The sequence below is a fragment of the Mastigoproctus giganteus genome, chromosome 8 (genome assembly GCF_048544385.1).
Source record: "Mastigoproctus giganteus isolate SK-2022 chromosome 8, ASM4854438v1, whole genome shotgun sequence".
Classification (NCBI taxonomy): Eukaryota; Metazoa; Arthropoda; class Arachnida; order Uropygi; family Thelyphonidae; genus Mastigoproctus; species Mastigoproctus giganteus.
Genome location: NC_143582.1, coordinates 67,202,758 through 67,226,731, shown reverse-complemented (window position 1 = coordinate 67,226,731; position 23,974 = coordinate 67,202,758). Strand labels below are relative to the sequence as shown.

Sequence of the window (23,974 nt, the reverse complement as noted above, 5' to 3'; positions counted from 1 at the left end):
ATGAAGAATTTGGCAAATTAACTGAGGGGGGATGGAGAGATGTGGTGTATTTTTTTTTTTTTTTTTTTTTTTTTTGTGATGTTATATAACCAGTGCTCTCTTGCATTATTTTCCACCACTAATATGAAGCAATTAAGATATTGGTTCCTTGTTTATGCCCCACTAGTTAAAAAAAAAAAAAAAAAAAAAAAAAATTAATTTTCTGCCATCTTTTACAGGGGCTCTGATAGGAGGAATGCATGGTTTTTATAATGGATGGAAAGAAACTGAAATAGCTGGCCACAAAGGAAGCATTCGAAGAACACAGTAAGTTTTATACCCTAACTACTAGAATCATACTGTAATACAATATTTTGTGTTATACAAAGGGTACTAGGAAAGTTTTTCAATATGACGCAACAATGAATCACATGAAGCTGCTCGTTGCTGCATGTTGAGACATGTTCATACGTGCATAGTAGCCGCCGCGCCAAGTCGATGGGCTCAGTTATTCATTAGTAGTGAGAGTGTAAAGTGCTTGCGATGGCATGGTGGTCACGAAATGAGATAGGGACAGTTTTGCGGTATAATTTCGTGCGTGGTTTAACCATAGACCAGTGCTTAGAAGAAATGACTCTTACACTAGATGATGATTGTCCACATCGTACGATATTCAGGTGGTATAGAGAATTCTAAAGGGGAAATTTCACTCTGGAGGATTCTGAGAGGCCGGGAAGGCCACGAACGTCAGTTACGGAGGAAAACGTTACTGCTGTGAGGAAAATGCTTGACGAAAACAGGCAAGTGACCTACCAACAGATAGAGGATACTTTGGGCCTAAATGCACCAGCAATTCGTTCGATTCTGCAAGATCATTTGCACGTGAAGAAACTACTTTGTTCTCTCTGAGTGCCGCATCAACTGACTGAAGAGCAGATGACACGACGTGTGACTTGGTGCCGGGAGAGGTTAAAAAAGTTTGATAAGGGACAATCTCGGTATGTGAACAACATCGTGACAGGTGACGAGACTTGGCTGTACTATTACGATCTGCTGACCAAGGCTCAAAACAAAGTTTGGGTCCTTGATGATGACGACACACCCGTAATTGTCAGAAAATCCCGATCTGTAAAGAAGAAAATGATAGCTGTATTTTTCAAATCGAGTGGAATTGTGGAACGTGTCGTTTTGGACACGCAGAAGACAGTCACAGCTAAGTGGTATACTGAACAGTGCCTGCCTAAAGTCATTGGATCTATGAAGAACCTGCGGCCAAAATCAAGAATGGACACCTGGCACCTCCATGACGATAATGTTCCAGCTCACCGCGCCAAAGCCTGCACCGAATATTTGACCACGACAGGACTGAAACTTCTCGAGCACTCTCCCTACAGTCCAGACCTTGCTCTCTGCCACTTTGCACTGTTCCCGCATGTGAAAATGAAGCTAAAAGGGAGGCGGTTTTCCAGTGATGAGGACCTTCTACGGGCTTGGGACAACGAGTGTGCTTTACTCCCTAGTGAAACTTGGCAGAACTGGTTTAAAGATTGGTTTCGGAGGATGGAGAGGTGTATTGAATGTAGAGGAAATTACTTTGAAAAAATTAAATAAACAAAGCTGTATTGCAAAACTTTCCTAGTACCCTTTGTATGAGAATGTCAGGTAAGCTTCTGTTAATGTGTTATATTTTTTTATTGCTTACATTATACAGGGTGGAGTGCAGTGGACTGATGGTTTTTAATTCATAATGATTACTTTTGGGGCCAGTATATGGTGCTATAAGGAACATAAATGTGTTAAATAAATTTGAATTTCTTCAAAGGCATGCAATATTATTCAGTCTAGTGTAACGTTAAGTTGTGTTAACTTGGAGAAATGCAGTTTGAAACATGCGTTTATGGTTGAAAGCTCTATGAAATGGCAAGCTATGACTCATTTGGTGTAGTTTTCGCAATAAGTTTGGTGTGAATTGAGATGTTGCTCCTTCACAAAACACTATCATCGCTTGGCTAAAACAATAGTGGGAAACCAGTTCTGTTGTTCAAGTGAAACAGGCCCAACAAAGACAGTAAGAATGCCTAAAAATGTTGCAGTTGTGAGAGACATGTTTCAACAAAGGCCTCACTCGGTGTGGAGACATTGTCAATCATTAGGAATCTCCAGACGATCCCTCACCGAATTTTACGTCTGGACTTGCACTTTTGTCTGTGAAAGATACCACTCACACAGGAATTGAGTTAACACGATAAAGCAGCATGTCTTCAGCTTTTGCTGGGATTTTAAAAGATTGTTAACACAGAATCCAATTTTTTATTGAACAGAACTTTTAGTATTGGTTTGACTGATATCTACAACAAATCAATGAAAGACCACTGCAGAGTCCTAAGGTTGTGGTTTTGTGTCAGATTACATCATTTGCATTTGCAATTGCACTCCACATGTCCTTGATTTTTAAGTTGTCTAACTCCGTTTCAAATTGTCCTTCATGCGGGCTAAAAGTTAAAGCCTCAGTTACATGTTCAAAGAGCTGCAGGTTGCTGACTCTTGTTCTGTACGGGATGTCCATAAATTCCAGAAGAAATGTAAACTGATTTTATTGTAAAAGATTTTTTGAAATTTTGTTTTCTCTTTTGTTGCAGGTTTGTGCCCATACACAATAAACATGTTAAGCTTACAAGAGTACACAGCAATTATGCTGTAGTGTGGATGTGAAAGATGGACATAGAAAGAAATGGCTACAGATTTCAGCAATCATCTAAAAAATTTCAGTATCTGAATCTGAAATAGCAAAACTTGATAAAAAAATTTAAGGAAACAGTTTCATTTAATAAGTCCTCATTTTGATCATTCCGACATATCAGAAGCGTAGCTACCAACTCTTTAGTATTAACTATTTACAAATTCATCTTTCTTACTTGATTTTTCCGTTCTCTGTCTTGCCATTACAACATAGTTGGTGACAGAGTTTCTCTGTATTTTTGCAAAAACTCAGATCTTTCTTCTTTTACCATGAAAAAAGTAAAGCTACATTAAATTTGTAATTAAAAAAAAATGCAAGCAAATTTCTGCTTATTTTCATTAACAAATGGACTGTCAGATGCATTAGTATATATGGCAGAATCATTGTTCTCTATAATGTATACTATTTAATCATACTTCTTGGTGCAAAGCTGATTAACATTTTTCAGTAAGATGCCGAAGAAATAAAATGTAAAATTTCTTAAAACGTTTATGCAGATTTTTCCATGTATAAAATCTAAAAAGATGACATACTTGCATTATGTGCCATATGTAATGTGATACAATCAAACATAAGGACAACATAGAGAGAAATGCAAAAGTAGATGTAGCAGATTGATAGGTCAAGTTCAAAGCAGAATTGGACAGTTCCTTTTTTTGGCAATGAGGAAGATATGAATGATGCCAACCCCCTTGCAGATGCAGAAAAAAATCTGCTTCCTTGTATAATTTAGCCATTATAATACAATTACTAATGCTGAGGTAGCACAAATTTCATGAATTGGCAGTGCATCATTTTCGGATTTGAAATTTTTTAGGGTCAAGTGTCCACTAATTCTTGGCATTGTTATGATAAAGAAATAGATCTTTTGCGCCATCATTTCTGTTGATTTCACTGTGAGAACCTACCAGAGACAAAGAATTTTAATGTACATTGGCCCTTGGTCAGAGAACTGACAATTGCACAAGGAAGCATGGAATATAACAAATTATCCCAAACCATTATTGGCTTTTCATAGCATTGCTCAGTGTTAGAGAATATTTAACCACATGAAAAAAAAAAACAATCCAGACTTCTTTCTGATGATACTTCAGAAATTCTCTCCCCAGCCAAGGCTGAATGCCAGTGCCATTGTTATAAGTGAAACATTGACTTGATACTTCTGAAAAGTTGTAGTAAAGTCTGCATATCTTTCTCAATGTAATCATATTCAATTGGTGTCTAATAGACCAAACAGAATCCACAGACAGAAAAATCCTTGTTAAGGTAATGTTGGAAAGCATACTGTATTTTAATGTGTATTTTGTCAGTCAACTTGATTTCTAGTGCAAAATGACTCAAATGCCTCTTGCTTTTTCTGAAAAATCTCCTGCTTTGCTATTTTGTGGCAAAGTTTTTTTTTTTTTTTTGAAACTTACCTTGTTGTGGCCCAAAAATCTATTTTCCTACTGCTTACAATTGCTTAATCTCTAGCTTTTTGAAAGTCAAAAGTTGACAGCTATGCATAAGAAACTCGAAGTGAGCAGAGCAAAGGTTTGTGCAAGGCCTAGAAAATCAGTGTCACATATGGGCTGCTGAACTAGATATTCCGAAGAGTGCAGTTCATAAACTCTTTTCTGCACAGAAGTTTCACTCACAACTTGCAACTCCATCACCTATTAGAAGATGATCTGAAGTGCACATGTGGTTTAAAAAAAAATGGTGGTAATACTGATTTCCTGAAGGAAGTGCTGTTTTCTGACAGTGTGATCTTTTACATTAATGGAGAGGTGAAAAAAGACCCTCATTGTTCACAGGAAAGTCCTCAGTGGTGAACTTGGAGTAAGCAACATGGCTGCAGTGAAATCGATAGTTGGTGTATGGAATTTAAACACTGAATAATCTTTTTCTTTAAAAAAGAAATGTAATTAACTTACACTCAAACGGAACATGTTTGGGTATGAGGTAATGTCTCAACTTAATGGGCTGGGAGGCAAATGTAACTGGTTTATGCAAGATGGCACATGCCACCAAATTATACACTTAACATTTGATATTGATAGAATGGAAATTTTCCTCCTTGAAGTGATTGGCCAAAGAGGAGTATGGGAATGGACTCGTAGATCACCCCATCTTAATCCCATAGATTTTGCTGTATAGAATTATTTAAAGTTGAAAGTTTATTCTGCAAAAATTACAAAACCTGCTCTAACATTAGCAAAAATATTTTGAACTTCAGTTTAAAATGAAATATGTATACATTGATTGCAGACTTGATGGACAACCTATGCTGTATGCCAGAGCCAAACTAAGGCAAGACAAAACATGACCTTGCCCAGCTGTCCAATTCAAGGAGCACTAGAATTATAATTTGTTAAAAGAAAATATTTATTTATTATTTTGATGGGTCCTCACATCATCCTGTTGAAACCAGTTGTCATCCAAGTCAATGCCATAACCATACGAAAAAGGTACAAAGTTGTTCCTAATGACACTGTGGTAGACATCACATCACTTGTGATGTTTCCATTGAAAAAAGTGGTCCAATTTAGCATTTATGGGCCAGTGTTTGTTGATTTGAATCATGTTTTTTCTACAGAGTAAATGATATTTTTGATACAAAAAATTTGAAGTATGCATGCAAAACTGAAAGAAAAGAAATAGCATAATGCATAAAAATCACCCTGTACATGTAGTTTGTTACTTGTTTTTCTATTTTAAGTTATACTGAATTTATTCATGGGTATATTTATATTATTTGTCTTGGTCATGATAGTGTACTTAGTTATCTCTGGAAAGCCTCCTACTGAAGCATTTAATTCTGTCCATTCAACCAGTTTGGCTTAAGAACTTCATTACCTTCTCTAGGATGTGTTGTTAATATAATCTTGCCACCTTTTTAATAAAAATGCATTCTTATTGAATGCATTCTGTTGTCAGAGACTTTTGACTAAACACTGACAGCAGTGGAACAATCACTTTTTTGCTTTGTAAATGACCCAAGCAGCTTCTTGAGAGAAGCAAGCACAGTTTGATTTTTTAATGTTCTTCAACCTTCAGTAATGAAGGTTTTTCACAAAAAAAAAGAATAAAAATAAAGGAAAACACACACACACACACACACACACACACACACACACACACACACACACACACACACACACACACACACGATAATGATGTGGTTCATGCTTTCGGGATTAATTCAAGACCTGAAACAAAGTTTATCATGTAAATTTATACAATTCTGAGTGGTTACAGAGTTAATGGATATATGGAATTTTCAGTGGTAAAAAATAAATAAAAATAAGCAAACATGAATCTAGTATGATTAAATATTTTATTTGGTATGTCTGCTTATTCTTGTTATTTTATTAGTTTTATTATTTTTCTGATTTTTTACCATTGCAGACTCCATAGTCATTTTTTAAAATTCAGAAAACCATAGCTTCATAACTGTTCAGAATCATACTTGTGTATATATGAACTTTTTTCATTGTTTTCTGGTTCTAAATTGATCCTGAAAATTCACTTGCTATAGTCTAATATAGTAGAGACAGGTGTCAGAGAAGGTCCAGGGTGTCCTGTCATTATGATTTATGGAACAATTGCTTGTGGAGGAAAACTATAATTTTATTATCTAGGACAGTTATGAGACTGAACTGAGAATGCTGTATCCAGGTATGGAGGGGGGCCCCCCTGTGTAAAAAAAAAAAAAAAAGCAAACTCCCCCACATTATCTTCATGAAAGTGTATACTACAACAGCAAGCAGACATGGAGAAAAAGGTCCCTCATACCACATGAGATGCAAATATTTGCAAATAGATACCTTTGAAGGGAACTAGCTGAAGTTTGTAAGGCTCTGAATGAGGATGAAATTTTCTTGTATTAATGACAACTGAATAGGAGGCTGTGTGTTAAGTACCAAAACAACTAAGGCGTAGCATCAGTATGTTGTGTCTGTATATTCTTCAGTAGGTTTGCCGAATGAATAACCTGTATTTCCAGGAAGGAGTTAAAAAGAAACCTGAGACCTCAGAGGGTTCCCCCTTCTCTCTTTCTGTCATTTTGGGTAAAAAAAAAAAAAAAAAAACCTTGCATCACTGATGGATTTGAACTCAATTGACCACTGTGTTTCCCACTATGTCAGACCAGGGTATAAAATTCAAACTGTGGGGTATAGAATGGATATGAAGCTTTGCTTTTATCAGAAAGTTCTTAATAATTGAAATAAGATTCCTCCATAATTAGTTGAGGCTGATAACTTAGGTTAGATTCAAAAGCCAGCTTGGATCAGTACCTGTGGGAGAAGGGTAGTCATCAGGTCCTTTCTCAGTGAAACGATACTATCCCCCTCTCCCTTTTCTGTAGAAGCCTTCTACTCTATTCTGTTTCCTGCTTCCCCCTCCCCCCCACCTAATTTCAAATATTGCCCTATTCTTTCCATTTTCAAGATCTAGTATTCTGCAGTGCCAGGTACTGGAGGTGGCCCTGTAAGAGCTCCAGGTAGATGACCCACCTCCTTGTTTTTTTTTTTTTTTTTTTTTTTTTTTGGTAGTTGTTGGCGCATAGGCTTCTGTGGCCATAATGCACCTTCCAAGGTTTTTGCAGTACTTTGATCCAAGCCCGAAGCAGGAATCAAACCCGCGACCTGTGGATTGCTAGGCAGGCACTTTACCCACCTGGCTAGCCCAGTCTGCTCCACCTCCTTGTGGCATGGACCAGAACCAGCCAGCAGCCTCCTCAATGATTGCTACATCCGAGTTGCTAAAAGTCCAGTCAGAACACATTTCAAATACAAAGTGATACCAAACATAATCCCAACAATGCACACAACTGGCCATTATTTATTTCTTGTCTGAGGCAGCAAAAGCTTTTAATTAAATTAGTAATAAATTTATTAATTAAAACTTATAATCTTTTGTATAAGATGGAGATAAACAATCCCAAATATTAAATTATTATTTAACTAGAATAATATTCTGTGGCAAATATTTTGCCACAAAATATTTCAGAGGATTAAACTGTTTCAGAGAAGAAGTAAAGATTAATATCAAAGTAATTGCAAAAACCTTGGCTCCCCTCACTGCTGGCAAAGATGGTATAGTGTGTAGTGTTAATTGTAATGTGGCTCCAGGGGTTCACCAACTCCATCTAGCTATGTGATGATTACATACCCTGTAAAGGCCTTTACAAAGAATTCCATTAACAGTTACTGTCTATCACTCGTCCTGTCACTCCTGGTCAGGAATCTGTTTTCATTTCTTCTCTTACTTTTTTTCAGTCCTTTCAGAATTTCTCACTCTGTCTTTTTTTAAATATTACAGTTATTGTAATCCTATACTACACTTAAATTCATTCATAATTCCCAAATTCTTTCAGAACTTCACCAAGCTTCTCTCCCAAATTTGTTAATTTCTAGATTTTTAGGAATGTATTGAAACATTTTATTGTTGCTTTTAGCCTGGTAGCACAAATTGTATAAGCTGTAACATTCATCTCAACTGTTTGCTCCATTTTTTTAACTTGTTAAATTTAACATTTTGTAAATATGCTCACATTGTGTAAATAGTGATTAAGTTTACATTTAAAAAAAAAAAACTTGTTTCTTAGATTTTGTGGTAAAGTATGACAATAATATAATTTATGTCATTATCTTGAAAAATTTATTGTGTTGAACTGATTGGACATTAATCATTAGTCAGACAAGCCTTCTTTCCCTTAACAAACCCATGCTGTGTCTGAATTATTCTTGCAGTCTTGTCTAGATGATCCTGCAATGCATCTTTAACCAGTGACTCCATTATTTTTCCCCGGAATAGAAGTCAAACCAACTGGTCTGTAATTACTTTTATCACCGTTAGATTCGCCTTTGTGAATTGATGATACATTTGCACATCTCCAGTCTGTGGGGACTTCCCCCTGAGTCCAAGAATGCTCTCATAATTATGGCCAAGGGTTTGCTTACTACCTTGGCTGTCTTCTTTAATATAACTGGATAGATCCCATCCATCTTGGGTGCCTTATGTGCAACTTCAACAATTTTCCCTCTACTTTGCTCTCAGTTATTAGAATATCATTAAGCACCCTGTTACAGTTTGATAAACTTCTGGCATTCTCCTCCCTTAACTGTTCATGTGTGAATATAGATACAAAATACTGATTCACATTGTCAGCTATCTGAGCAGGATCGTCAACACTTGAACCATTGATATCAAGTTGAGCAATCTGATTCATCCCCTAGTTTTTGCTGTTTTTCTTAGCATCCTTTGCCAAAGATTTCTCATAATCTGCCTTCGCTTGTCTAACCTCCTTTGTGACTTGTTTACAGACTAGCTTATATCTACCATAGGCTTCTGTGTTGCTTAATAATTTATATGCATCCCATTATTTTTCTTCTGCCACGAGTCTCATTAATTCATCTGACATCCATTTAGGCCTAAACCCTGAACAGTATTTCTTAATCGGTTTGAAAAACCTAGTAGCTTCCACAATTATTTTCTTGAATGCTTCCCATTTAGAATTTGCTTTTGGTAACCTTATCAGTTGGTCCCACTGTACAGAATTTAAAAACTGTCTGAGACCACTGTAGTCACCTCTATGAAAGCAAAACCCTTCCCTTTACCCCTGATGGTAGTTACTTCTTTAAGTAAATCCCACATCAGTTTACTGTGATCACTACCACCTATTGGTTCCTTTATCTGCAAATTCTTAATGCATGAATAATCACTGCTGATAACCAGATCACGAGTATTACTCTCTCTGGTTGCCTCTCTAACATGTTGCTATAGAAAAGTCATCCAGTAAATTCACAAAATTCTTGCTGGTGTGCGAGTGACCAATGCACAAATTCCAGTCAATATCTGAGAAGTTAAAATCCCCCATTATTGGTTTTTAAGTATTAGCCAGAGTACTGCTATTTTCCATGTCATAGGAAATTTGCCTCCTATTAAAACAATGATTATACAGTTCTGTGAGCTTTTCTGGTGCTATTTCTACAAATTTTTTAATTTCTGCCTCTAAGTGGTCATGCCCAGGTCATTTATTATTCTTACTTTTTGAGTAGGGCAGTTCTTATGAATAATGGTTCAATGTTGGCATTTGCATATCCAGTATTTTCCTAGATTATTACACTCTGAGTAGGGGAATAATCCCCAGTCTCAGTCTGGATAATATTATCTAGTATATTGTTGACAGTTTGCGCAACGTGTAGTTGAGGTTCTGTCTGGTCTTAATGTGGTCTCAACTACATCTCCTCTTAGCAGCTTGTTGGTGACTATTATGTACATGACTCTCCATAGGTCGGTGTTTTCTGAAGTCTCCACCAAGTGCCGCCAGGATTCTTTCTTCTTCTTCTTCTGTCTTATGAGGGCAGTGTATTGTTATTATTATTATCTGTTTTCACAGAAGGAAACCACCCCGGGACAGCAAAGTGTCAGGAGAGTGCTAATTACATAGCAGAGTACAATATACTGTGAGCAATGGGTTACATATACTGAGCACGTAGTCTCATACTGAAATATTATATATGCATTTTATATTTAATATATATTTAAACATATAATTCTGCATATATGTTATGCAATTATACATTTACAAGTCAGTAATTCAATATAAATTATATACAGTATTTACACAATTTTTTTTTTTTTTTTATTGTAAATAAACAACATAATTTACTCAAGACATGATAAAGCCTACACCTGAAATTTTGCCATTAATTTGGATATAATTTTCTTCATCAAATTCTTCTGCACCAACTCCAGTTGCTAAAACATGAAGTTGAAGTGTCTTTGAAAAATCTAAATGAAGCTCTTATTGCAGTTCTGTCTCATCACTGTGTGCTTCTGAAATATTGGTTTTAAAAGATGTCCCACCTAGTTCTGTCATCTGAAGTTTCTTGTCATGAATAGCTCCCTGAATATTAAACTCTTCCACCTTCAGTCAGTTAAGATTATCTTTTAATCTAGCAGTCATATTTAATAGTAAACATTCTTCTTCTTTCAAATACTTTAGCTCCTTCAAACCACTCATTTTGCAACGAGTATGAGTTCCTGAGAGTCCTATAGGTATCTCTTAGGGTGTCAACCTCATTTTGGGGCACAGTTGTTCGGGCCCTTTAAAAATACCTCTTTTCTGGTGGACCCTTTTCCTGAGTGTAGTCAGTTCAGAGGACTAACTGCTTTCCCAGTTTTTTCTTTGGGACAGAAGGGTCAGTTAATTTTAGCCTGGAAGAAAATGCACTGGATATGACAAATCATATCCAGTGCATTTTCTTTTTTTTTTTTCCCTTGGCTGATGCTGTGTAAGCTTGCTTTCTTGTATTGTATGCATCTACTCATGGTAATGATATATATATATATATATATATATATATATATATATACACACGTTTACAATAGTTCGATTTTCTTAAATACTGGTGTTTTTTACATATAGGTATTGGCGTTAATACAATACTGGTCTTTAAGCTAGCCTTTATAGCCGAGAGGTTATCTTATATATATATAGCCTCTAGCCGAGAGGTTATCTTATATATATATATATATATATATATATACACACACATATAAAAATTAAATCAGCTATTCTTGCAGGTCAAGTAGTATTTGAGTGAATGTCACATGACCAAATGAATTGTGTGTAGGATTAAAAAAGAAATGTGGTGTCTTGTTAGTTGTTGTATTTAGGTAGCACATCTGCCCTGCTGTCTGTATGATGATGGAACTAAGATGATAAATGTGAATGTGTTGTTATTCACTCTGCCCCTAAATATGTATTATACAAAAAAAGTATGACATGTGTGCAATTGGGCTGAGTGCATGTAGAGTGTGTTGTTCTAACAGGCTCTACGAAATTAGATTGCAGTGGAGGCAGCCTACTAGGAACTCTCCCTCTCTGCCTTGCTGACATAATATCTGCTGTTCTGAGGCATGATGTGGGATTTGCTGACACGGGCTACAGCTGGCCGGTTTGGGATTGCTAACAGAGCAGCACTGCATATATATACAGTGTGATATTCCTCCCCTCACATAGGTCACCCTTGCCCTATGGTTTTAATCCCCTACAATCCTCATCTCACTTGCTCATCTTCCATTCCAAGCTTTTCACCTGATGTACTCTACCACCACTAATCTTTTCCTGCTCTTAGCTCCCATGGAGGATGGGCACCTTCCACAGGGGTGCCCCTCTTTCTCTTTAACTTCTTATTTCAAGGTGGAAAGTCTTACCATTTTTTTATCATCATCTGTTCCTCTCCTTGTCATCTGTCCCCCCCCCCCCACTTGCCTTTTTTAATTTCCAGAATTGTGTGAGGTTTTTTTTTTTTTTTTTTTTTGTTTTTTGTGTTTTGTTTTCCCGGTCTGCTTCTCTGGGGCAGTGGGGGGGGAGAGCCTGCAGCTAAATGGTTGGAGAAACAACAGACTAATATAACCCAACCCTACACTGCAGAGCAACACTAAAACTCACATTATCTCTGGCTTTTACAGAGCTTGTTCTGCAACACAGTGTAAAATATAAATGCAGAGTTGGGGGACCACAGTGCCTCTTGACAATCTACACTATGTCCTATGTATCCCATTTAAGTGTTTAAGTGTGATTAATCATCCACAGTAAAATTTTTCCCCTGGTAGTGATTTTTGTAACTAATTTTGTTTTTAATGTAATTCTTTTCCTCATCCTCTGAAAACATGCCTGCCAAATTTGCTCTTACTCTTCCTAATTGCAGCCACTCAGCATATACAATAATTAAGAATATGTGTATATAAGCAGATAAATTTAATTATTATTAAAATTTATGGTAGTGAAAATAATTTTATACAACACTTTTCATGGGTCTGAAAATTGTTACATGTTATAATGCTTGGAGCTTAGAAACATGATGGTAAAGTGAAAATGATATCTACTTCACTGTAAATAAAAAAAATTAAAAAAATTGTCACCAAGTTAATTATAACTAGTTTTATAGGATTCAAAAATAAACCAGGAATGTAGTGTAACTGCTGGGTATGATATCATGAATTAACCTTTGATAGAATTATTTTTATACTTCTATAAACTGGTGGGGAGGTGAAGGCAGTGATTTAATTCAGGGAAGCATGAAAAACTGATGTTTGTGAACTGCTCCTGTAAAATATATAAACCCAGTATTGAATCTGCACCACCCTTTTAAAAAAAAAATTGTATATCTCTGGGGAGAAAAATTGTTTCTTTTAAAATCTTGTTTCTTTTAATGTTTCTCAATGCATTGAGACTACATAAAATTCTGATTGTGGAGTAAATTTAAATACTAAATTTCTCTCTCTACTTTGAAATACAGGAAAACCTTGTTAATACAAACTTCAAGGGACCTAATTTCTCTCACTTTGTTATAATGAGCTTATTAATTGTAATAACAAAGTTCTCGAAGTGAACATGTCAAAATTAGCTTTCTAATTTTGTTTCATAGCTTACTCTGATTAAATTTTTGTTGTTTTACACACGATTTTATTTAAAATTAATGAGGAGCATTCGTTAAATTATCTACCTGTCTATGAAGGAAATGAGATAGAGGCAAAAATCTAGTTTTATTTTTCGATGTAACTCCCAATACACTTGTTCCATTTTGTTGAATGGAAATAGTCACTGGGGGCCAGATCCAGCTGTAAGGTGGATGGGTAAGTTCTTTAAGGTCAGTCTCTCAAAGCAGCAGCAGCAACAGTATATGACCTGTGCACTGGTATAGTCATGAAGAAGCAGCATACCTCTAGAAAGTTTTCCACATCATTTTTCCTTTATGTGGTGTCTCTTAGTTTGTACAGTGGTGATGCATATGACTCCCCAATGACTGCCTGCTTGTGTTCCAAGTAGTGAATGTACAAAACTCCCAAAAAAATGGTGTCTATAATCTTGCCAGATGAAGGTTGTATCTGAAATTTTTTGGGCGGTGAGAATTCTTGTGCTTCCATTGCATTGATTCTTGCTTGGTCTCAGGTTCCTAGCGATGAACCCATGTTTCATTGCCCATAACAATTCTGGAGGTTGGAGATGAAAGTTTCAGGTTCCCTTTTATGAAGCTCTAAATCCTGCTCACAACAGCATACTCTGAATTGCTTCTGCACAGGGATCAGAAATCTGGGGACCCACCTTGCACTGACCTTAGTCATCCTGAGGATGGTTATAACTTTCCCTCAAATATTTCACATTCCCTAGAGATTAGGGACACCTTTAAATGTCTGTCATTCAGCACCAAGGGTTTCCAAGGAAGTACTCTTATCAGAGGCCTTCCTTGACATGGATCATCTTCGATGGACTCTCTACTCCATTTGAATTGTTTTGACCAGAATTTCACCTATTCCTCTGAAGGTGCACTGTTGCCATACACTGCCACCATCCTTTTGTGAATGGCATTTCGCCCATTTCCTTCTTTGCTGCAAAACTTAATAACTAAAGATACTCCAATTTCAGCAAATCCATAATTTACAGCAGCACAACCTAAAAACAGTGGGATCAAAATTAGTATGATTCAAGTTGAGATATGTAGGAAAGTGATAAATCATGAATCGTTAAAATATAACTGTGGGAAGTACCTTAGATAGATAACTTACTGAATGCCCCCCATATATTCATAAAAATAAAAGAAAAACAACTTAATTCTGAAAGAATGAAAATCAGTGTACTTGACCAGAACTACATCAATAGAAATTTCAAATGTAATTGTTATAAAAAAAAGTTTGTTACAATAAGGATTAAGTGTCTTCTATTTTACTTAAAAATTTTAATACTGTCGATAACATTAATAGAAGAATCTTAAATTTCTTTGCAATTTGTTGTGCTCCACTTTAGTGATTTGGAGTTTTGTATACACGTTGAACATTGGTGTTAATTTCACTTTTGATACAAACAAATTGTTTGTTTCACTAAAACTAAAAGTGGTCAAAATTTAAAAATTTCACTTGCACAGAATAAGTTGATGTTTAAAAGTACATGCTGTTGAGTGACTGTCATTTGTGCATGTATGACTACAAAATAAATGCAGTGATGTTCTTGTATTCTCTATATTTTGTGGGAACTCATCTGGTCATCCTTAAGTATAAACAGAAAATTTATTTTATTACGCCCATAGCTGTGGCATGAATTATGCCACAATTGTGTTAGCTAACCTCATATTTTACATTAAACCGATAGATCTGACTACCCCTCTTCTGAAATGACAGTGACCTCAACATCGCATTTATATTGCAGTGTGATCAGCATACTTTGTACTGTCCATCCTGAAAAGTATGGTTGCACTATCCATTGCACAAACATTAACTGTATTTTGTATTAAACTAGTTTTTAACATGAGAATACTTGCTCCTTTTGAATGGGAATAAGATCTAAACCGACACTTTATTAATGAGGTTTTCCTGTATATATTTGCTGTGATCATACTCATTGACCTCATGAATGGTTACTTCAGATTATTTGGTTATCATCTCTTAAAATAAATTAATTTTACATAACTGACATTGGCTTATATATTTTCCCTTCAGGATGTTAAATTATATTACCAAAAGAAGTGCAGCAACAGCAAATACACTAGGTGTAATTGGTGAGTAATTTTTTCTTTGTATTGTATTTTTAAATCCATAGCTATATGCAGCCACATGGATTTTAGTATTCTTTCATCACTGTTTTGACTTTCAGTGCATCATTATTTGAATTAAACTTCAAAAACTATGGCAATTAAAAAATCACACGTAGCTACCAAATCCCCAGGTTAAAACACATTTGGTCCCTTTCCCCCATCTCACCTAGCCAAAAATAACGAACAGGCACAATTTGGCTCAGCCTATTAGTTGGATTTTCATAAAATTTTATATTTGATTATTTTTGTTGAGCATTTCCAAATTTCATAAAAATTGGACCAACAGAATTCTGGCAATTGCCATTTGCTGTATATTATAGCCAAAGCATGGGTATTGTAGCATTATATTTGCCATGCACTAATCGGAGGAACGAATGGCCAATATGATGGATGAACAGATACAAGATGTTCTCAGTTTGTGCATAAAAGTTGTTGCCCCCCCCCAACTGTGTTCTTTCCCATATTGAATTATTAGTATTTACTAACTTGCCCAAAATTTAACTCAATACATACATTAACCGAATTATTGCTTTAAATATCTGCTTAATTATATCTCCCTTCTCCCATCCTATGTTATATCTATACTACCTCAAGTTTGCTTTGCTTGCTTTTGACTGGATATAAGTACCCCAGAAACATTATTTTTTTCATTATCCTCATTTGGAATGTTGTTTTGCTATTTGCTTCTATCTATTAATTCCATTTATTTTACTTAAGACTAATCTCTGGAGATCTGATTTAGGATTTCCTTTATTTCCTATTCAGTTCTCAACTTCATAGGTTAAATAGGTGTAAAAAAAACGGATCTTCTCTTAGGATTTTTTCTGTTATCACAACTGTTCTCCTCAACCTAATATCGAAAAGTCATTCCTTTATTCTTTTTTTTCCCATTTTCTTCTATCTTCCCAATCTCCATTCACCAGTCCTCTTCTATTCATGGCTCCTCTGGCTGCTCTCACACCCTCTGTCCACGTCCTTGATCTTCCCTGCTTTTTCCTTCTCCAATGGCTCCTTTGGGCAATCTATCTTTCTCCATTCTCTTCATATGGCCAAACCACCCAAATCTTTCTTTCTCTGTTTTATCAATTATGGTTTTTTGGACATTCATTATATTCCTTATCATGTGATTTATAACTTTTTCAGTCCTAAACTTTCTTGCTGATCTTCAAAAAAATCCATCTCATTGGCCAGTAGTTTATTTATTTATTTATTATTATTTTTTTTTTTTTGTCTTTCAGTTAAGGTCCAAATCTCATATCCATATAATAAAACACTTTGTAATATTGCATTATATATTTGATGTTTAGTTTTGTTAATATTTTTATTCCATAGCACAGAACTGAGCATTCCTATGACCTTTCTACCTTCACCCAGTCTTCTCAATTTCCTGTGCAGATGATCCATCAGCTTGAATAATTGCACCCATGTATTTAAATTGCTGTACAGTTTTCACCTGTATTCCATCTAAATCCAGAACATCCTCACTTCAATTCATGTACTCTGTCTTATTAAAATTAACCGTCAGTCCCCGTGTTTTATATTCTTCTAGTAACTTTCTGCCCATGTAATTTACATCATCATCATATGCTACCACAACTTGGTCGTCTGCAAACGGTAGATTGTAAAGGTACTTATTTTGACCAAGGGGAACACCCATTGAACTGCACTTCTGTGATCATAATCTTAGAACAACTTCCAAGTACAGTTTAAACAAAGTAGGTGACAAACAGCATCCTTGAAGTAGTCGTTTGGAAGTCTTGATATTTTTGAACCAATTTTTATACAGCATGTATTCTTGTAGATTCTGCTAATTATTTCAATTAATGGCTGGCTTATTGACATTTTTTTACATAGCCTTTCACAGAAAATTTCTTAGCACATTATCATACACTTTCTCTAAGTCTATGAACAGCATATCTACATCTTGGTTTGTAGCCTGGCATTTTTCCAGAATTTGCTTGACAGTGAATAAATAGTCTATTCATGAGCATCCAATCAAAAAGCCACACTTCCTCAGAAATAACAATCTCTTGTTCCAGTTTTGATTTTATCACTTTTCCAAGTAGTTCAGCAATAAAGCTCATAACACAAATTCCTCTATAGTTGGAGCATTTTCTACTTCTGTCATCTTTCTTGAAAATTGATAATGTATCCAGGTTAATTCCACCTGGGCTTGGTGCTTTGCCATTTTTATTTCCAGTTCCACTTCCTTAATTTGGATGTTCAACCCATTTTCCATGACAACTGTCTCTGTTTCAGTTTCTCTAAATTCCTCTCTTCCTTCATTCAATAGCTGTTCATAATAATTGACCCATTCCTCCAGATCTTTCATTTCCAGTTTAGCATTTTGCTTATGAGGTTTCCTTAAACTCTTATTGCTCTCCACGCCTTTGCAGATCTTGTACATCCTAGTTTGCTGTTCACCTCGGCACATGCCATGCTCTATCCCAGGACGCTTTCTTTGCCTTGATGACTTCCACTTTCACTTCCTTAATTTTTTATTTATGTATTTTTCTATGAACTTCACTTTTTGAGCTTGACCATCTTTGGTATGTTTCCTTTTTCTCCTTTATTAGTTCCTTAATTTTCAAGTTCAGCCAATTATTTTGTTTCATCTTTTGAGATTTTCCTATTGCCTCTCCAGCAATTTTCTTCACTGTTTCCTTCAGATATTCATATATATATATATATATATATATATACCTTGCACTCTCCCCGTAGGTTTCATCTAATTCTTGGTCTTATCTTCTTTGATACAAGCCCCTAGTGCTCATCTTTTAATGAGCCCACATTGAATCTTTAGGTGTCAAGTTGTTTATTCCTCTCAAAGTCTTCCTTTTTTTGGCACATCCATGGGAACGACAACATAGCCTTCACCAAAAAGTGATGAGCCACAATTTGCTCCTCTCTGGGCCCTAACATCACAAATAAAAATTGTGCTTTGTTGTTTAGTGATCACATAATCAATTATTGATTTTAGTCCTTTTGTTTCTTGGGACCATATGAACTTATGAATGTCTCTATGTTGGAAGGTGTTACTAATCCTCAGCTTATATTGAGAGCAAAGTTCTATCAGTCTCTCTCCATTATCATTCTTTACATTTTCTCCATGTCTTCCCACCACTTCATTATCCTCAGTTTGCCACACTCTGGAGTTTAAATCCCCCATTATGACTGTCTCTCTGCAAAGTGGGATTGCTTCTGTTACTTCAAGTTTTCCCAGAAATCTGCTTTCATTATTAGGAGTGCATACCTCAATAATAGTAATTTCTCTTCCATATATTTTAATTTCAAGGGTCATGATTCATTCATCAAGCTCCATTTTTTTTTTTTTTTTTTTTTTTTTTCAATAAACTTTCTGAGATTCTTGTGAATAAGCACAGCCACTCCGTCTTAGCTCTGACATGTTGGTCGACGCCAGACCAAAGGAAAATATATTCTCCAGTCATTTCTTAACCTCTCCTTTTCTTCTTTGTTTCAGTTAAGACCACCACATCCAATTTATATTTTCCCAATTCCAATAAAATTTCATCTTGTTTTGTGCAAACTCCTTGTACATTCTAGCAGCCAAAATTCATAATCTTCTTTCATTTGCCAGTTTGATTCCTATATGTTTGATTCCTGTAGCAGTAAGCTACAGAATCTTGAAATAACTGGGAGTAAAGTGGAGGAGAAACTGTTGAAGATAAACACAAGAAAGGCACCCGGGGTGGATGGGATCTATCCAGTTATATTAAAGGAGGCAGCAAAGGAAGTAAGCAAACCCTTAGCCATAATTATGAGAGCTTCCTTGGACTCAGGGGAGGTACCCATAGACTGGAAATGTGCAAATGTGACCCCAATTCACAAAGGAGGATCAAAGGCTGACACAAGTAATTATAGACCTGTGAGCTTAACTTCTGTTCCAGGAAAATTAATGGAGGCACTGGTTAAAGAAGCACTGCAGGATCATTTAGACAAGACTTCAGTTATAGCTCAGACACAGCATGGATTTGTTAAGGGGAAGTCATGCCTGACCAACTTGATTGGATACTATGATGCAGTCACAAAAGAACTGGATGCAGGGAATAACTTTGATATTATATACTTGGATCTTAGAAAGGCTTTTGATACTGTTGCACATGGAAGACTGCTACACAAATTAGAGCAGTGTGACATTGGAGGCAAATTGCTGCTATGGATAAAGGGGTGGTTGAGGGGGAGAAGACAGAGAGTGGTAATCAATGGACACTGCTCATCGTGGACTAATGTTATTAGTGGAGTCCCTCAGGGCTCAGTGTTGGGTCCATTATTGTTTTCTGTATTTATAAATGATATTGATGATGGTATATCAAGCTTAATGTCCAAGTTTGCAGATGATACAAAGGTTGGCAGGGTTGTCAAGGACACTACTGACACTATGCTGCTGCAACAGGATCTGGAAAGGTTGAGCAGATGGGCTGAGAGATGGCAAATGAAGTTTAACATTGACAAATGTAAAGTACTACACATGGGAAAAAGCAACCCCAGAGCAACGTATCAACTCTGTGGTACTACACTGCCAGTGGTAGAGAATGAAAGGGACTTGGGGGTGATTGTGCAGGCAGATATGAAGTTCTCTGAGCAGTGCAGACGGGCTGCAAGAGTAGCTCATGGAGTATTGTCAATGATATACAGGAATTTTTCCAGCAGGGATAAGGAGGTGATTATTCCATTGTATAAGGCAATGGTCAGGCCACACCTAGAGTACTGTATACAGGTCTGGAGGCCTCACATCAAGAAGGATGTAGAGCTGCTGGAACGAGTACAGAGAAGGGCAACAAGATTAGTGAATGGAACAAAGGGGTGCTCTTACGAAGAAAGGCTTAAGTTTTGCAAATTACAGTGTCTGGAGACTAGGCACCAGCGAGGTGATCTGATAGAGGTGTATAAAGCCTTGAATGGTTTAAGCATGCTCAATGCTGATGGGATTCTTCCTCTAGCTCAGAAAAATCACCTGAGAGGGCATAAATTCAAATTGAGGAAAGACAGATGTAGGATAGACGTGCGGAAATTTGCCTTTAGCCAGCGGGTGGTTGGTTGGTGGAACAGACTGCCATCCCTTGTGGTGGAGGTTGATAGCCTAAATAAGTTTAAGGCTCAGCTGGACAGGTATTTTGAACGAACAGAGGGGTGAAGTGGAAGGGGTTTTTTTTTTTTTTTTTTTTTGGCTGATGCTGCATAAGCTTGCTTTCTTGCATCAAATGCCTCTACTAATGCTAAAATGCTAATGTTCGTCCGATTTTTTTTTTTTTTTTTTTTCTCTGTTAGGTCTTTTAGCACTGAAAGAATGCTTTATGATGAATGGGGAGCTGGCCCATTACATCAACCCCCAACCTGGAGGAACAGAGTATCTTTTTTTGTCTGGTCTATAGCTACAAACCTTTCTGGCTTTGGAGGCCTTACCAGTAGCATAGCTCTGTAGATCATTGAGACATGCAAGCCCCACCACCACGACAAAGTAAAGATACAATCGGTGGGGATGAAAACTGATAAATAGGTAATTTGTCTTTAGCTCATTATGTTCGTCTGATTTTTTTTTCTCTGTTAGGTCTTTTAGCATTGTCTAGTCTATAGCTACAAGCCTTTCTGGCTTTGGAGGCTGTGCCAGCAGCATAGCTCTGTAGATCACTGAGACATGCAAGCCCCACCACCACGACAAAGTAAAGATACAATCGGTGGGGTTGAAAACTGATAAATAGGTAATTTGTCTTTAGCTCATTTTGCTTTTGCACAAAATTAATTTGTGTAACTAGCATCCTGTACTTCCTGCTTTATTTATTCTGTTGTTTATTTCCATGTTAGTATTAGTAGTGGCCAAGTGGTACAAGAAGCTAGCTTATACAGCATCAGAAGAAGAGGGGGAAAAAATGCCACGCCAGCACTTCCCATATCACCTGTCCATCCCTTCTGACAGTTTGTCTAGTTCTTCCTTCAATTTATTCAAACTAGCCACCTCTAAAACGCCAGATCAGAATTTGTTCCACCATTTGACCACAATGTCAGAAGGCAGACTTCTGCATATCTACCCTGTAATCATCTTTCCTCAGTTTAATTTATGCCTCATGTGTAGTTGGAGCAAGAGAAAGGATTCTATCAGCATTGAGCTTACTCAGTCCAACCAAAACTGTAAACACCTCAGTCAGATCTCCTCGCAGGTTCCTAGTCCCTAGACATTGCAGCTAACAAAACTGAAGCCTTTCCTGGTACCCTTTTGTTCCTCTTTCTCTGTACCTGTTCCAGCAGATCCACATCCTTTCCGAAAACAAGTCCTCCAGATCTGTATGCAGTACTCAAGATGTAACCTGACTGTTGCTTTATCCCATGAGCTCTTCCGTTTGCACAGTTAACCCAATTAATGTTTATTCTTCATTAAAAATTAGGTATACAAAATTAATAACTTATTACAATTTTTGGTTATTAGTCTACAGTAAGTTTTCCTTGTCCCTTCTTACTTTCATAGCTTGTTTTTGTGTAACTAATTTTCATGCCAAATTATCTGCAATAATTATCAAATTTGTTTAGATTTTTATATTTGCAGCTAATATTTAACAGTATACTATAATTTCCCTGTGATAATGATACAATTTTTTTTTTATTCCAACTCGAACATTTGTCAGTAACTTGCATTTTTTAATTAATCTTTTCCAGCATATGTACTTATACACTGCCCTATGTTGACACCCCTCTCTTAATAGTTCACACCCTAGGTAGACAGTTTTGTGATGTAATCTGCAAATGGAAGCAGAGTGATGCTGAAACCATCACAAAAAGACCCAGAAAACATTAGAAAATAGGCCTTGCGTGTCAGGTTGCACATCATCCAAGTTTCTTGCGAAGACTGACTAACTGGTTAAAATAAATTTATTAAAATAAATAAATGATATATACATAAAATACTAAAACAGAGATACAATAAGATAAGTGTTAAAATATAATATAATAAAAGCGTTGAAATACATAGAAGGTTTCAAGACGAAGTGCCTCTTCATCAGCTAGTTGGTGAATGGTGTACTTCATTATATATTGATGGTTACAACAGCAAAAGTCAGCTGGGCATGATCATGTATCACGAGTCTGGTATCGGTAGAAAAGAATTAGGTACATGTGATGATCACCAGTGCCCTATTATAGAATGTACTGTATTGAAATGCAATAAGTGCTAGCGGTCATCACCTGTACGTAATTCTGTTCTATCGACACCAGACTCTTGATACATATCATGCCCAGCTGATTTTTGCTATTGTAACCATCAATATATACTGAAGTACACCATTCACCAACTTGCTGATGAAGAGGCACTTCATCCCGAAAGCTTCTATGTATTTTAACGCTTATTTTATCTCTGTTTTATCTTATCATTTATTTATTTATTTTAACCAGTTAGTCAGTCATCACAAACTTGGATGACCCAGAAAACCTCTGAAGCTTACAGAATTTGTCAGGAGAGCCATACAAAGAATCATTTGCTTAGAACACAGGCTCTCAGTGAGATGATAGATACATGTGTTGGCACCAGTACAGTGCTCAGGAAACTGCATGACGTGTGTTACTACAATTGTGCAGCTGACCACAAGCCAATAATCATTCCGACTAATGACAGATATTGTCTAGCTTTCCATTACTATATGATAATGGAAAGCTGTGCTTTAGAGTGACGAGTCATGGTACGTAGCCTACCAGTCTGTGACTGTCTTGCCTGGGTGTGATTATTTCCAGAGAAATACTTGACAGACTGTGTTGGCCCAACAGTCAAGTTTTGTGGAGGCAGCATGATAGTCCGGGGGATGTTTTTCGTGGTTTGGCCTGGGACCTTTGGTTGTCATGGACTACGAATGCTGAGGTCTATCTGGACATCCTGGACCATAATTCATCACCAAAATGTGCATGCCAGCACATTGGGATCAAACCAGTCCATCACATGTTGTTCCTGTATCAGCAGAACAACATGTGATGGACTGGTTTGAGACAAACGTAGAAAAGTTGTACTGGCTAGCCCAGAGCTCTAACCTTAATCATACAGAGAACCTCTAGGATGAACTTGATTGTTGAGTATGAGTGAGGAGAGATTGTCTGAAAAACAGAGCTAAGCTTGTCACTGCTTTAAGGGATGAATGGCAGGTAATATTGGAGGGCATTTACAAAAAAAACTAGCAGAAAGAGTTCCCCAGAGAATAGGAGCTGTCATAAAGGCTATAGGTTTCAGCCCGCTGTTTGTTTCCTTGTAAATGAAGATTATTTATAGATATGCAGGTATCTGGATATTAATAGTAGAGCAGTGTATATAATTTTTTAAATTTTTTTTTGTTTCAAGTGTGTTTCAAATTGCATATCCATTTATATATGATTTGTCTTGATCTGCTAGTAAATGTGCTACATCTCTCATTTGTGTTTCCAGTTGCAGAAAGGTTATCAATAGATATTATAAATTTATCTAGAATACACCCAACCATATTAGACTAGTTTTTTATGAAAAATGATTTCCAAGATATTGGTTTTCACCCGTATCACTGATTTCCCAAAATGCATTAATTGCATAACTGAAGATATATTTATTTGAACAAAACAAACTTTTTTCCTTCCTGTAATGGCATGGGAAAATGTACTTCTTTCTTTTCAAGTTAAAAATTTACGTTGCAATTGTTATATA

The 23,974-nt window shown here is 36.3% G+C and overlaps 1 protein-coding gene across 1 annotated transcript in view; it reads left to right on the top strand.

The window, feature by feature from the left end:
• Nucleotides 1-23,974, top strand: part of Tim23 (translocase of inner mitochondrial membrane 23) — a 117,445-nt gene that overhangs the window by 75,449 nt on the left and 18,022 nt on the right. Inside the window, exons 4-5 of the mRNA XM_090379456.1 lie at nucleotides 219-306; nucleotides 15,212-15,270. Of these exons, the coding sequence (XP_090235582.1) occupies nucleotides 219-306; nucleotides 15,212-15,270 (147 nt within the window). The remainder of the gene's footprint in view (nucleotides 1-218; nucleotides 307-15,211; nucleotides 15,271-23,974) is intronic.